Below are 14,791 nucleotides of genomic sequence, written 5' to 3'. Positions count from 1 at the left end.
ACTTTAGACAACTGATAAATCCTAGAGGAACAAATTTATGATATGGTTACAAATAAGGTTGCACCACAGCTACCTAGGAGGTAGGTCTCAGGAATGATCTTGGGTGAGGAACTGACGCTTAGAGAATTAGTGTCTTGCTCAAGGCCTCACTGCTATTGAATGGGTAGTTAGGACTTGAGGTGCCCTTCGTTCTGTGACTTCTCCATGTGGTATGTCACAAGGGTCCTTGGGCCACTTGACTGGATGGCACAGAATGTGTTCGGACCTTACGGGGCCTCTGGTGGCTCCTGTGACTAAGGCCATCATGACCTAGCTGGCTTCCTTACCTGGTAGTCATCTTATCAGTCATGCAGACGCTGTGGCCTATGTGTGGCAGGCTCTGTTCTCACCCTCAAAGTGTCACCTGTTAGAAAAGATGCTTCTCCCTGAAGCCAGCCAGCGTTGTCAGTCTCGTGACAGCTTACGACCCAACAATCCCACAGGACAGGCAGTGTTGCTGGGCGGCCCACTGCTGATCTGCATCCACGTGCTGAACAAGGTACTGTTCTGTGGGTTTCTGCCTGCTGAGGTGGTGAACTTACCATGCGGCGTGGGGACCGGGCCACCTCCGCCTGCAGAGTGTGTCTGGCGCCTTCTGGCAGCCCCATCTGGGAGCATTGATGCATGCCCCAGGCTCCCTCGCTGGTTTGTGACGTGCGTAGTATGTGCACGTGCCCATGTTGTTGGTGCGAGGGTTGCGTCTTCGCCTTGGGAAGGTGCACCTTGGCACTACCAAGCTGTGGGGCTTCCCGTGGGTGCACAGTCTGTCTGGCCCCTCCATGCTCTGCACGTGCCTCCCTCACCCACCACAAGCCTATCCAGGCCCCTTTGTTTGTGTTTGTGAGTGTCTCAGACTCAGGGGTCTTCCGTGTCTCTTTCCTCTTGTCCCCGTGGATGGGTGGTGGCTGTAGGGCAGCATGAAGCCATTCCCAGGGGTGGGGCCGTGGGCCCCAGGAGGCACCCAGCTGTGCCTGCCTACTGGGTGCCACGTGGAATTTCCTGTGTATGCTTTGTCCCCGTACCAGTCTGTCAGTGTGAGGGCACTGACTCACCCCCACGATTGGAGTCTGAATTTGTTGGGTCTTGACTCTCTTTAGCCGCTCAAAAACATCAGGAATCTCTCCTGCCCAATGATGTGTGGGTGTCACACTGACAGCAGACAATGGCATCTACCCAGAAGGCAGTTACTCTGCCTACGGAGGCAGGACATTCCCTGCGTAACGTGCAGGTGGGAAAGCTCCACGCATGTGCTGTACCTCACACATCATAACATGACTTCCCAGGTGCTCCCTGACTTACTGTGGGCTTCTGTCCCATTGACTCCTGGATAAGTCACTTGTGATGTAAGTTGAATACCTCTTCTTTTTATGTTCTAGTTTTTGTATTACTGCCTTTTATTGTCAGTGTCCATACTGAAGGCTGTAGTTTTTGGTCTTCATCAGTAAGTGCTTCAAGTCTTCTTGACTTTCAGCAGACCTTCAGTATGGATTACACTTCAACATAAAGAAAACAGAAACATTCACAAGCAGACCAACGAGCAACATCATGATGAATGGAGAAGAGATTGGAGTTGTCAGGAATTTCCTCTTGCTTGGATCCACAGTCAACATCCACGGAAGCAATGGTCAGGAAACCAGATGATATATTGCACTGGGTAGATCTGCTGGAAAAGACCAAAGTGTCCAGAAGCAAAGATGTCTCTCTGAAGACTAAGGTGTGCCTGACCCAAGCCATGGTATTATCAGTTGCTTCATATGCATGTGACACCTGGGCAGTAAATAAGAAGGACCGAGGAAGAATTGATACATTTTAATTGTGTTGGCAAAGAATACCGAAAGTACCGTGGACCACCAGAAGAACGGACAAATGAGTGTTGGAAGAAATGCAGCCAGAATGCTTCTTAGAAGTGAGAGTGGCCAGACTCTGTCTCTTGTACTTTGCACATGTTGCCAGGAGAGAGCAGTCCCCAGAGGACATAGTGCTGGGTACAGGAGAACATCTGTGAAAAAGGGAAGGGTCTTCGACGAGATGGACTGACACAGAGGCTGTGACGATGAACTCAACATAGCAACGGTTGTGAGGCTGCCACAGGACCGGGCAGGGCTTCATTCTGTTGTATGTAGGGTCACTGCAAGTCGGAGCTGACTCAGTGGCACCTAATAACAACACAACATTATCAATATTTCATAAATCTGATCTTTGCATGTCTGCAGTGGGCATCTGAGGATGACAACATCAGCAGTGGAGCAGTGCAGTGCTATAGGCATAATGTAGCTACTAAACAAAGATGTACCAAACCCTGGGAGGTCATAAGCGCACCTCCTCACCAGGGCACACAGCCTGTCGGCAGCTCTGTGTGTGTTGCATGTGTGGTTTTGCAGCTGTCCTACAGTAACAACCTTGAGAGGGTTTTGTAGGTGCTGCCAGCAATCAAAGGCCTGAAACAGAGTAACTTAAGAAAGCTATAACACAAAATGCAACATACTGCTGTCAAGTCCATCCGAATCATGACGACCTCTCCTTGGGTTTCTGAGGCAGGTGGGTTTGAACTGCCTGCCTTCTGGTTAGCAGTCAAATGCCTTAGGCACTACGCCACCAGGGCTCCTAAGAAAGCCACGGCCTGTAGGTTTCTGTGGCTGAAGCATTGCTGTCTCAGGGCACCAGGGCCGGCATTGGAGGCCAGGGATGAGGTGGGATGGGAGAAGGCGAACCTTGGAGCCTTGGTGGTGCTGAAGCTCTGGGAGGAACCCTTCCTTCAGGCAGCTCTTCTGGGATGCAGGATGCCGCCAGAGCACGGGGAGATACATTGTTCAAGGGAGAGTTGGCGTGGGGAAGGCAGAGAAGCTGAATTCAAGGTGTGAGTTTTCACCCCTGCCCTGAGAGAGGAGGGTACACATTTGAATAAAATCAAAGCTGAAGACTGGGCCTGCCTTCTTGCAAAATAAAAAGATGGTTTGAGAATTCTAGCCTGTCGCCTGCAGCTTTAGTAGCACATGACTTGAAAGAAAGCCATTTTTACTGGTGAGGAGAGGTGCCACCCTGAAGGTGAGAGGAGCTGGCGGTGAAGGTGGTCGGGCTCTGGCCCCCTGCCTGCAGAGCCCTCTCTCTAGCTGGGCCTGGCTTCTTCCCCCTCTGGAGCTGTGGGGCTAAAGTGGGATCCTCTCTCCCAGTGAACAACCTGAACCAGGCTCGGCTTCTAGAAGAGCCAGATGCTGTCAGTACCAGTGTCCTTGGACCGTCCTCAACCTGCCAAGGCCTGCTTGTCAGAGCTGCAGGGCGTCGGCCGCTGGCCTAGAAGTTGTGAGATCGAGGTGTGGGGTATACTCTTCCCACAGCCTTTTTCACACTCTTGCACCTGTTTGCCAGCCTACAGTGGCTGAGTGGTGGGGGTCAACCACACTGCTTCAGAAACAGTGGGCCAGCCGCAAGCCCAGTGCAAAGCAGCCTGCAGCTGCCGTGGCCACGTTGAAGTCACTCATACCTGAGCTCACAGTTTCCGGGAGACCTTAACAGTGACTAGACTCGTATTCCTGCCACGTTTGGTCACATCGCAGACAGGGTGTGCCAGATGGTATCATGAAGTATGTGGCCTTTTTGTCCACGCAATTACTCTGTTGCTTAGTCATCAGTGTCTATGAAGCACATGGCCTGCCTCCTACCATTTGGAGCAGTATCCATTTACAATTAGTGAATCCCTGGAGATCACCCACAGGTGTTGTCCCTCGGCCCACTCATGCCCTCGCGTGCCCGTCTTGCACAGAGCAGAGCGGACATCAGAGCTGGTGGTGGCCAGGGCATTCTCATTTGACGACCTTGTTCCCACTGACGTGGTGGGTCTGCAGTCTGGGGGTTGTGGACTCTGTTTGGTCTGAGGACTCCCTTCTTGAGCCCTCTTACAGAGGACAAGAGTGGAATACAGACCACTGAGCTCAAGCAGCCACCTCTGGAGGGACGTGTGCAATGTGCAAGCTGACCATGGGTGGCACTGGTATCCATCAATTATCTATTATTATCTATTGGTTATTGATGACCTAAGTGAAGTGTGGTGTGGTGGATTGCTTTAATATGGCCCTTCTAGCCGTGGTTCTCTAAGTCCCATGAAATGATTGGATAGGGCCATGCAAATAAAGTGCATGGAACCCTTGTAGAGGATTGGCCAGTTTTGACATCCTGCTAAGCTTAGAAGGAGCCAATCCCAGAGACTGGCAGTTGGAGGAGAGCCAGGAGCAGAGTGCATCCTTTGGAACCCGGCTGCCTGCTCTGAGAACCTCTTAGACCCAAGGGACAGCCGTAACTAAACACTACACGGGGTGGTGTCGGTGGCATGGGACCAGCCCAAGAAGGGAGAGAGCTGAGTGCCTTGGGGCAGGAGGCTCCTGGACTGAGTGGGGCACGTCTAGGCACTTATCCACAGAGCTAAAGAGCTTTGTAACACTTGCTAAGCAGGGCCCACGCCAAGAGTGAGGGCCTGGCAATGCCAGCTGTGGAGTAGCTGTCCTGTTCCTTCCGAGTTGACTCTGATCCTGAATTGTAACCTTTACTTCCCTAATAAACCGAGTAGTTGTGCATATGGTCTGTGATGTGTGAGATCTGTGTGGCCACCGCAATAATTGCTGAACCCAGCAGAGGGAAGGGTGCCGTGGGAAGGACGGCTGGTGTCAGAATTGGTGAAAGGTTGGAGGTGGCCACATGCCTGACCTCTGCCTCATAGGAATCAGCTTTGGGCTGATGCTGATGGTGATTCTCCTCCCCCTTCATGGTGGTCAGTGGAGGACCTCAGTTGGCACCATCATATGGAAGGACATCTTACGTCCTTTTCCGCAGTGAACCTGTGAGCACCAGAACTCCACAGGGCAGCCTCGTTTTTCTGGGTCTTGCAAGTCTCCTGCCTTTGTAATCTGACCACTTTCTGTCACTGTTTGTGGGAAATATTTGACTTGTCCTTCTCTGACAGGTTTCTGCCCTCTATAGGTTCCAGCTTTCGCAGATTTTACTGTGTAAAGAAGTCTGCTTCGATCTTTTCCATGTTGTGGTATCTAATCCTTTGAACTACTTTCTACATTTTCTTACATTCTAGAATCGGCAGTTTTCCATTTAGAGTCAGTATCTCAAAGGTTACAAACGTTCAGTGAATTTGATGTTTTAAAAACAACTCTTTGAGGTATACTTGACATACAGTGAACTGCACGTATTGGTGACTTTGAATGTGCGCGTTCCCACGAAACCCTCAGGGCTGTCACCAAAGTCAGGTCTCCCTTTGCCAGTCCTCCTCCCATCTGCCCCATCCCCAGACCACCTCTGACCTGCTTTCTGTCCTTGCAGATCAGCCCAGCTCTAAGGGTAACTCAGGTTTTGTGGCAGTGGAATCATACGTAAGTCCTCTTTTATCACATTGTGCTGGAGCCTGTGTGACCACCGTTTAGTCGTGCTGCGCTAGAGCCTGTGGTGACCACCGTGTAGTCATGTTGTCTCCTCGAGCCGCTGGTGACCAGTGTGTAGTCATGCTGGGCTGGAGCCCGTGGTGACCACTGTGTGGTCTCCTCGAGCCTGTGGTGACCACCATGTAGTCGCATTGATCTCCTGGAGCCCATGGTGACCACCGTGTAGTCGTGCTGGGCTGGAACCCGTGGTGACCACCTTGTAGTCATGTTGGTCTCCTCGAGCCCATGGTGACCACTGTGTAGTCGTGCTGGGCTGGAACCTGTGGTGACCACCGTGTAGTCGTGTTGGTCTCCTCGAGCCCATGGTGACCACTGTGTAGTCATGCTGGGCTGGAACCTGTGGTGACCACCGTGTAGTCAGGTTGGTCTCCTCAAGCCCATGGTGACCACCGTGTAGTCGTGCTGGGCTGGAGCCCGTGGTCACCTTGTAGTTGTGTTGGTCTCCTCGAGCCTGTGGTCTCAGTCCTTGCATACTCAGAGTGCCTTCCCCCTCTGGGGGACTTGTCTTCAGGCTCTCCATAGGCTAATACTTCACTGGGATCCCTGGGTTTTCCTTGGTTAATTTTGGGGAGTCAGTCCAATCCATCTTAGTCTGGAAGCTCTGCTGAAACCTGGTGTTTCAGACACCAGCTATATAGCTTCCAGCCTCACAGTCCCACGCAGGTCACTGCTGCATGAGGGACTGATGGCAGGGGTGGCAAGATGTAACGTGGCCGCTGAAGACTGCTGTGCGTCTGCTGTGCGGAGGGCTATGTCTCGCGACATTACTGCTCACTTGTTTGTGTTCTTGCAGGTCCTCCGTGATGGGTGTCCGAGGGCTGCAGGGATTCGTGGGGAGCACCTGCCCACACATATGCACGGTGGTGAACCTGAGGGACCTGGCGGAGCGCCACCGGAGCCAGCATCCTGGCTGCCCCCCAACTGTTGTGGTTGATGCCATGTGCTGTCTCAGGTACTGGTACACACCTGAGTCCTGGGTCTGCGGCGGGCAGTGGCGGGAGTACTTCTCTGCCCTGCAGACATTCATCAGGGTGTTCGCGGAGGCCGGCATCAAGCTGGTGTTCTTCTTTGATGGCGTGGTGGAGCAGGGCAAACGTGCCGAGTGGGCCAGGCGTCGACACAAGAATAGCAGGGAGATCTCCCGGATCTTCCAGCATATCAAGTCCCGTGGCCAGCAGCCCGGCAGGCATATGTTCTTCATCCCCCCCGGCCTGGCCCTGTTTACCCGGCTTGCCCTGAAGGCCCTGGGCCAAGAGGCCCATTGCACCCTGCGGGAGGCGGACTACGAGGTGGCCGCGCACGGCCTGGGGGATGGCTGCCTCGGGGTCCTGGGTGAGGACACCGACTACCTGATCTACAACACCTGTCCCTACCTGTCCATACGGGAGCTGTGCCTGGACACCCTAGACACAGTCGTTCTGTGTCGGCAGAGACTCTGCGAGTGCCTTCGCCTCAGCCTGCCTGACCTGCCCCTCCTGGCCTGCCTGCTGGGCAATGACATTGTCCCGGAAGGCATGTTTGAGAGCTTCCGCTACAAGTGCCTGTCCTCCTACACCTCCAAGAGAGAGGGCCCAGGCACAAGGGGCAACACCATCCTGGCTGTGGCACAGCACATCTCAGAGGTTCTTCGCTTGCATCAGGGTGAGAAGAGGCTGGAAGACATGCTCCCTCTGGGGCCCAACAGGGCTCTGTTTTATAAAGGAGTGACATCCTATCTCCTGCCAGGACAGACATCTCCATGGGTTTTCCAAGAATCCCAAAGTAAGACTTTGGACAAGCAAATACTGTCCACGTGTCCAGACCCCAGCTCCCAGCAAGAAGTGCTCACATGTCCAGACCCTCACAACAAGCATGAAGTAACCATGGTTTCAGACCTGGGCATCTTGGAGGTAGGTAGGCATGCCCACTGGAGGGAGCATGTCAAGGCTGAAATCCTGTCTCTCAGGGGGACGGTCAGTGTCAGTGCTCACTAGCACCTCAGTGCTTAGGATATGATGGGGACCCAGAGCTGGAGTCTAAATCCAGTTAGGCCACGTGACAGGATGGGTGTGAAAGCTTACATCGTGCACTGTGTATGACATGTTCTGTGAATAGTACAGCAAAGAGCTGTGGGAATTTGAAAGATGGCAATGGTTGTGGGTTGAATTCAGGGAAGTTTCCAAAAGAGGAGGTACTGGAGCCCTACCTCACTGGACAAGCAGGTAAGAGGTGCTGGGGGCCCTGAAAGAGCAGGTGAGGGGTGCTGGGGCCTCTGAAGAAGCAGGTGGGGGGTGCTGGGGGCCCTGGAAGAGCAGGTGGGGGGGCGCTGGGAGCCCTGGAGGAGCAGGTAGGGGGTGCTGGGGGCCCTAGAGGAGCAGCTAGGGGTGCTGGGGTCCCTGGAGGAGAAGGTGAGGAGCTCTAGGGCCCCCCCAGGAGCAGTGAAGTTGCCCCCGTTTGATGTGAAGGTGATGTCGGCTGCTGTGGTGGACTGTGCACAGGTTTGTCCACTGACTGCAGCCTGTGCTGGCCTGTGTGTTGGCCACCCACAGGTTTTGAGGAGGGGAGTGATTGGACCTGTGTCCTGGAAGATACCGGGCAGTGGGCTGCAGGAGGCTGGGTCCTCCTGCCATGGGCAGGGTTCGGGGAGGAGCCTTCTGTCACGGCAGAGGCAGCAGGTAATGAGCCCTCAGTTGCTCAGAGTGAATCAAACAGACAGATTGCTGCCATGCTACCAAGGAAACATGGTGGGGCTGGTACAGGAGTGGAGGGAAGAGGAGGGGCTCATTCACTGTGTTTGAGCCTGGTCACTGAAGGAAAGCAGACCCACCTGGCAGATGTCATTGTGCTTGAATGACAGAAACTCCATGTCTGAGTGCCTTCAGAAAAACACAGGTGACAGAAGTGTGACTTCTGTGTGCCAGTTACTGTTTTGTTTCCACAGAAGCCCTGGTAGCACATTGGTTGAGCGCTCAGCTCTAACTGAAAGCTTGGTGGTTCAGACCCACCCAGCAGCTCCATGGGATAAAAGACCTGGTGACCTGCCCCCATGAAGATGACAGCCTAGAACCCCCAGGGGGCGGTTCTGTCTCACGGGGTCCCGTGAGCTGGGACGGATGGCACTCAGCCACGTTTTGTTCCCAAGGAAAAGTCAGTGATGTGTGTTGTAATTTTGAACAGGTTGCCAAAGCACAGCACGTGCAGGGTGAGAGCTACCTGGTGTACGGCGTCATGAGCAGCGGGGAGGTGGAATGCAGCAACACCCTGGAGGACGAGCTGGACCAGGCGCTGCCCAGCCAGGCCTTCGTCTACCGCCCCGTGCGCCAGCGCGTCTACGCCCTCCTGCTGGGGGACAGTGGAGGTGAGGACACTCCTACGGGCCACACCGTGAGATACGGGCGACAGGAGACGGTGTTCTCTCAGGACGTGGGGCAGCGGAGGGGTTGTTGCCCTGCAGAGCACCAGTCGCGTGTGCACAGCATTTGGGTAAAGGCATGGGGCAGCCGTGGTCCGCTAGCAGGCAGTCCGTAAGCACCCAGGAAGAGTGCGTCATTTGTATCAAATGCCACGTTTTCATGCCTTAATGGGAGTTGTGCTTGAGCAGTGCAGAAACTTCCCACAGGAGCATACGGTGTGTTTCTTATTCGCAGGGGTGTTGTCTGCTCACCTCTCTGCAGAATGCGAGTCTCCTGAAGCAATTTGACAGAATCTAGAACATGGTAGTTAAAGCATAGACAGAGGTTTTCTTGTGTGTTCTGTAATTAAGTGTGCATTTCCCCACCCTTGTTTCCATTTTGCCCCAGTGAAAGGAGGGGCCTTCAGCCCCAAGTGCATAGTTGCTGCAGGCCTGTTGGGGACTCAGGCGTGATGCAGGTCATCATCTCCTAGGTGAAGCCTTGCTTCCCTCATACAGACACACTGCAGCACGCTTGGAGAAGGCACATGGCCCAGCAAGGCGGTATCAGGACCAGCGAGGGCACCTGCAGGATCCCAGTGCAAGGATGCCTGGGGCTTCCCTACCCAAGCACGAGGGTGAGCAGAAAGTGGACATGGAAACCATCCAGACACGGTGCAGGCATCAGGCTCCAGCGCCTGGATTATTATTTTTCGGGGGTGGGGTTGAATCCAGTTTTCATGAGATTTCTTGTGTCTCCAGCCCATACCGCCTCCTCCCGTAGGCAACCTCAGGAAGACAGAAGAAAGATGGTTAGGCTGATTTGAAAACAAGCAGAAGGACTTGCATCGTCACCGTTGGGGCCAGATGTTGCTCCTTGGTTACTTGGTGCTTCCCTTCCTCGTGTGGCACTCTGCCAGCGCGCTTCCCTGTCCTCACCGGCGGCTGCAGAGTGGCTCCAGGGGTTCAGAGCGCTTACTGGCATCCTGAGCATTTCTCCATGTTAGGGAATCCCGTTTCCCTGGGATGGTTTTCAGAGTAGTTTATTAAAGGAGATTAAAGTGTGTAATATTGTATAGTTTGACTAACTTTTAAATTTCGTAGGACTTTAGTGCACTTTCCTCATCAGTTATGAGGTAATCACATAAGCAGAAAACATTGCCCGCCTTGAACTTGTCTTCAGGATGGAGCTTTTCTCTTCCTGCATCACTGGGATGTGAAGATGGAAGGCCGCCATTGGTGGTTGGTTTATAATGACAGATGGAGTTTGTTCTGCAACATTTGCTGGCCTGGCTTACTCCGCGTGTACTTGACGGTAATGCATAGTCAGCAGCTGGTGGCTGCAGGCTTCCAGGGTCTCTCTGTCATAGTTCTTCGTTGTTCCTAGTTCCTGGGACAAGAGTTTTGCAATCTCTCACTACTGTTGTGAATTTTTCTATTTCTTTCTTCCCTACTGTCAGTTTTGGCTTCGGGTGTTTCAAAACTGTTTGAAATACGGAATGAGCCCGTATGTGCCCTCTGGCTGTGGTTCTTTGGAAAGGCAGCGTGAGAGATTTTCCCCAAGTCCTGAGGAGTTACTCTCGCCCTAGTTTTCTGCCACAGAGGGTGTGTTACCTTCAGCCAGGTGGATGACTTCTCCTGGGTAAGCTGTGAACCACCTGTGGTGTGATGCTGTCTGTCTGGCCCTGACCTGCAGCCTGCCCTAGGATGAGGATACACCTTACAGGGACTGTTCTATAGACTATGCAAATGAAGTGGCTGTAGTCTGCTCTGCAGATGAGGTGTCTGTGGCCTACCGAGAGGGGACTGGTCTGTTTGTGACGCCTGCTGGGAGGGGCCCTGCCTTGAACTGAACAAGAAGTTGTGTGTATACGCAGCTCACTCCACAGAGATCTTAGAGACAGAGGGAAGCAGCCGAGAAAAAGGAGGCAAGGAGCCTGCCCCAAGAGCTGTAACCTGGGCAGGGGCCGCCCACTGAAGACAGTGACAGGCCCAGAGTGGGCCCTGTGGCAAAGATGTGGAGATGGACAGCCCGGCTCAGAGGAGCTTGTCCTCAGGGGGCCCAGAGGAGCCTGCCCGCAGGGGGCTAAGAGGAGGATTGTCCTCAGGGGGCTAAGAGGAGGATTGTCTCAGTCAGGGGGCTGAGAGAAGCTGAGAGCTGCCCTGTGCTGAAGAAGGGACACTTTGCCTATAGCTTCCTGATCCTGATCCTAAGTGTAGCCTGTTGATCCTGATCCCAAGTTGTACCCTGTTACTTCCTTAACAAACCACCTAACTGTGAGTATGGTCTGTGAGTTATGTGTGGCCACTGCAATGAATTATCGAACCCAGCAGAGAAATAGAGTGTCACGGGAGGAACGACTGATGTTAGAATCCGTAAAAAAGTTGGAGGCAGAGGTGTGTCTGCACCTCATGGCAGTCAGCCGAGGGCTGATCCTGGTCATTATCCCCCTGCGGCTAGGCCAGGGCTGACGCCATCTTTGTGCAGGTATATAGATACTGATCGCTGTCACATTGCTCATGAGTTGACTCTTCACCCTGTGAAATGCCCCTTTATCTGCTAATACTCCTGTTGCTGCAGTTGGCTTTGTCTGATATTAATATCTGCACTGCAGTTTCTCACGACTGGTTTTCATGGAGTATCTTTTTATCCTTTTATTTTTGAGCTATTTCTTTGTATTTGAAGTGCGTCTCATTAAATGGCATATCCAGTCTGACAATCTCTTGTCTTTTAATTGGGGTGTTTATACCATTTACATCTAATATAATTATTGACATGGTTGGGTTATGTTTTCTATTTTGCCCTTTGTTGTCCCCTCCCCCTTATTTTCTTCTTCTCTGATATTTATTGCATTAATTGAATAATTTTTAATATTTTGTTTTATCTCATCAATTGGTTTATTAGATTTACCGTTTGTTTTTTACAGTGGTTGTTCTAGGGTTCACAACACATACTTTAACGTGTTACAGTTTGTCTTCCTATCTTATATCGTGTTGACCCATAGTGTAAAAGATGGTGGGCTTTATTCTCCCTCTCAGTTTTTCAGTTGTTGTCTCATGTCTTCTACATACTTATAAGCTTTTCATTGTAAAATAGTTGCAAAAATGGTACAAAGAGTTCCAGGTACCCTTCACTCATCTTCCCCCAAAAGTGACACCTTACATACTGGTAGGACAGAATCAAAACCAGGTGTTGGCATTGGCACAGTACTGCTAATTAAGACTGCACACCTTACTCATTTGCACACATTCGTGTGTGTGCGGGTGACTGTGCAGTCTTATCCCCTGCATAGTGTGTGTAACCACCACCACCACAGTCAAGATGAAGGACTGTCACCACACAGGAAGTGCCACTCCTCCCCAGCATCTCTGTGGCCTAGCAACCACTGACCTGCTTCTCATCTCCACCCTCATCATTTCTAGAATGTTATCTAAGTGGAAGCATATTGTGTGGCCTTTCGAGAATATGTGTGTGCTTTCAGCCCTCTGGAGATAGGATTAGTATTATTTTTACTTTAAACCAAGGGTTGGCAGACTGTCTCTGAAGGACTAAACCAAGAAAACCTAAACTTATTGCCATTGAGTTGTTTCCAACTCAAAGTGACCCCCATTGGGTCTCCAAGGCAGTAAATCTTTAGGGAAGTAGATTGCCCCACCTTCCTTCCATAATAATATTGTTCAATAATTTTCACATTCTGTGAGATTACCTTTCTTTGGAATGGGTACAAATATGGATCTTTTCCACTCAGTTAGCCAGGTAGTTGTCTTCCAAATCTGGTGGCATAGCCGAGTGAGTGCCTCTAGTCCAGCGTCTGTTTGTTGAAACATCTCAGTGGGTATCCCGTCAATCCCTGGAGCCTTGTTTTTTCGCCACTTCCCTCAGTACGGCTTCAACTTCTTCTTCAGTACCATTGGTTCTTGATCATATGCCACCTCCTGAAGTGGTTGAACATCAACCAATTCTTTTTGGTACAGTGGCTCTGCGTATTCCTTCTATCTTCTTTTGATGCTTCCTGCATCATTCAGTATATTGCCCATAGAATCTTTCAGTGTTGCAACTCAAGGCTTAAATTTCCTCTTCAGTTCTTTCAACTTAAGAAGTGCTGAGAAAGTTCTTCCCTTTTGGCTTTCCAACTCCAGGTCTTTGTACATTTCATTATAATAATTGACTTTGTTTTCTTGAGCTGCTCTTTGAAATCTTCTGCTCAGCTCTTTTATCTTGTCATTTCTTCCCTTTGCTTTAGCTACTGTCTGTTCAAGGGCAAGTTTCAGAGTATCTTCTGACATTCATTTTGGTCTTTTCTTCCTTTGATATATTTTTTTAATGACCCTTTGATTTCTTCATGGATGATGTTCTTGATGTCATCCCATAATTCCTCTGGCTTTCAGTCATTGGTGTTCAGTGCATCAAATCTATTCTTTAGATGGTCTCTAAATTTAGGAGGGATATTATCAAGGTCATATTTTGGCTCTCATGAACTTGTCTTAATTGTCTTCAACTTGAACTTGCAAATGAACAGTTGATGGTCTGTTCCACAATCATCTCCTGGCCTTGGTTTGGCTGAAGATATTTAGCTTCTCCATTGCCTCTTGCTATAGATGTAGTCAGTCTGATTCCTGTGTACTCCATCTGGCGAAGTCCATGTGTACTGCCGTCATTTGTATTGTTGAAAAAAAGTATTTGCAGTGGATTTTGGTCATTGATGTTCAATGCATCAAATCTATTCTTTAGATGGTCTCTAAATTCAGGAGGGATATTATCAAGGTCATATTTTGGCTCTTGTGGACTTGTTTTAATTGCCTTCAGCTTCACTTTGAACTTGCAAATGAGCAGTTGATGGTCTGTTGCACAATCAGCAATGAATAAGTTATTGGTCTTGGGGAATTCTATCATGCAATCTCCAGCATTATTTCTATCTCTAAGGCCAAATTTTCCCACTACTGGTGATTCTTCTTTGTTTCCAACTTTTATATTCCAGTCACCAGTGATAATCAGCGCATCTTGATTGCATGTTTAGTCAGTTTCAGACTGCAGAAGTTGGTAAAAATCCTCAATTTCCTCATCTTTGGCTTTGGTGTTGGTGCGTAAATTTGAGTAATAGTAGTATTAACTGGCTTTCCTTGTAGGCGTATGGATATTATCCTATTACTGACAGCGCTGTACTTCAGGATAGATCTTGAAACATTCTTTGTGACGATGAATACCATGCCATTCCTCTTCAATTTGTCATTCCCAGCATAGTAGATCATGTGGTTATCTGATTCAAAATAGAAAGGGCCAGTGGCCAGAACAGGTGAGGCAGGTGGGGGAGAGCCCCTGGGTGGCAGGGAGTAGTGGCAGACAGGGCCAGTGGCTGGAACAGGTAAGGGGAAGCCCAGGAAGTAAGCGGAACAGCTAAGGGAGATGAATTTATCTGTCGGTTTGTCATCGTGTGGTGTCTTCATGTTGCTGTGAGGCTGGAGGCTGTGCCAGCAGGGGTGCCATGGTCAACCAGTTTCGGTGGAGCTTTCAGACTGAGACAGACTTGGAAGAAGGAAGAGGCCATCCAGTTCTCAAAGAATTGGCCAGTGAAAACCTTATGAACAGTAGTGAAACTACTATTTCACTACTAGAAAATTTTATGAATAGCCCTGAAACATTGTCTGATACAGTGCCAGAAGATGAGCCCCTCAGGTCAGAAGACACTCAAAATATGACTGGGAAAAGGGCTGCCTCATCAGAGTAGCACCTACCTTAATGACACAGATAAAGTAGAACTTTCAGAGCCTCCATTTGCTGAAGTGGCATGACTCAAAATGAGAAGAAACAGCTATAAACATCCATTGATAATCAGAACGTGGAATGTGTGAAGTATGAATCTAGGAAAATTGGAAGTTGTCAGAAATGAAATGGAACACATAAAGATTGATATCCTAGGCATTAGTGAGCTGAAATGGACTG

The 14,791-nt window shown here is 50.5% G+C and overlaps 1 protein-coding gene across 1 annotated transcript in view; it reads left to right on the top strand.

Moving 5' to 3' along the window:
• The first annotated feature begins 6,283 nt into the window (after positions 1–6,283).
• The window catches only part of FAM120B (family with sequence similarity 120B), a 70,581-nt gene continuing 62,073 nt past the window's right edge, over positions 6,284–14,791 (top strand). Inside the window, exons 1-2 of the mRNA XM_042782260.1 lie at positions 6,284–7,369; positions 8,637–8,817. Coding sequence (XP_042638194.1) covers positions 6,284–7,369; positions 8,637–8,817 — 1,267 coding nt within the window. The remainder of the gene's footprint in view (positions 7,370–8,636; positions 8,818–14,791) is intronic.

Source organism: Orycteropus afer, unplaced genomic scaffold, assembly GCF_000298275.1.
Source record: "Orycteropus afer afer isolate SDZICR_OR568_19922 unplaced genomic scaffold, OryAfe1.0 scaffold00273, whole genome shotgun sequence".
Classification (NCBI taxonomy): Eukaryota; Metazoa; Chordata; class Mammalia; order Tubulidentata; family Orycteropodidae; genus Orycteropus; species Orycteropus afer.
This window is presented reverse-complemented; position numbering and strand designations above follow the sequence as displayed.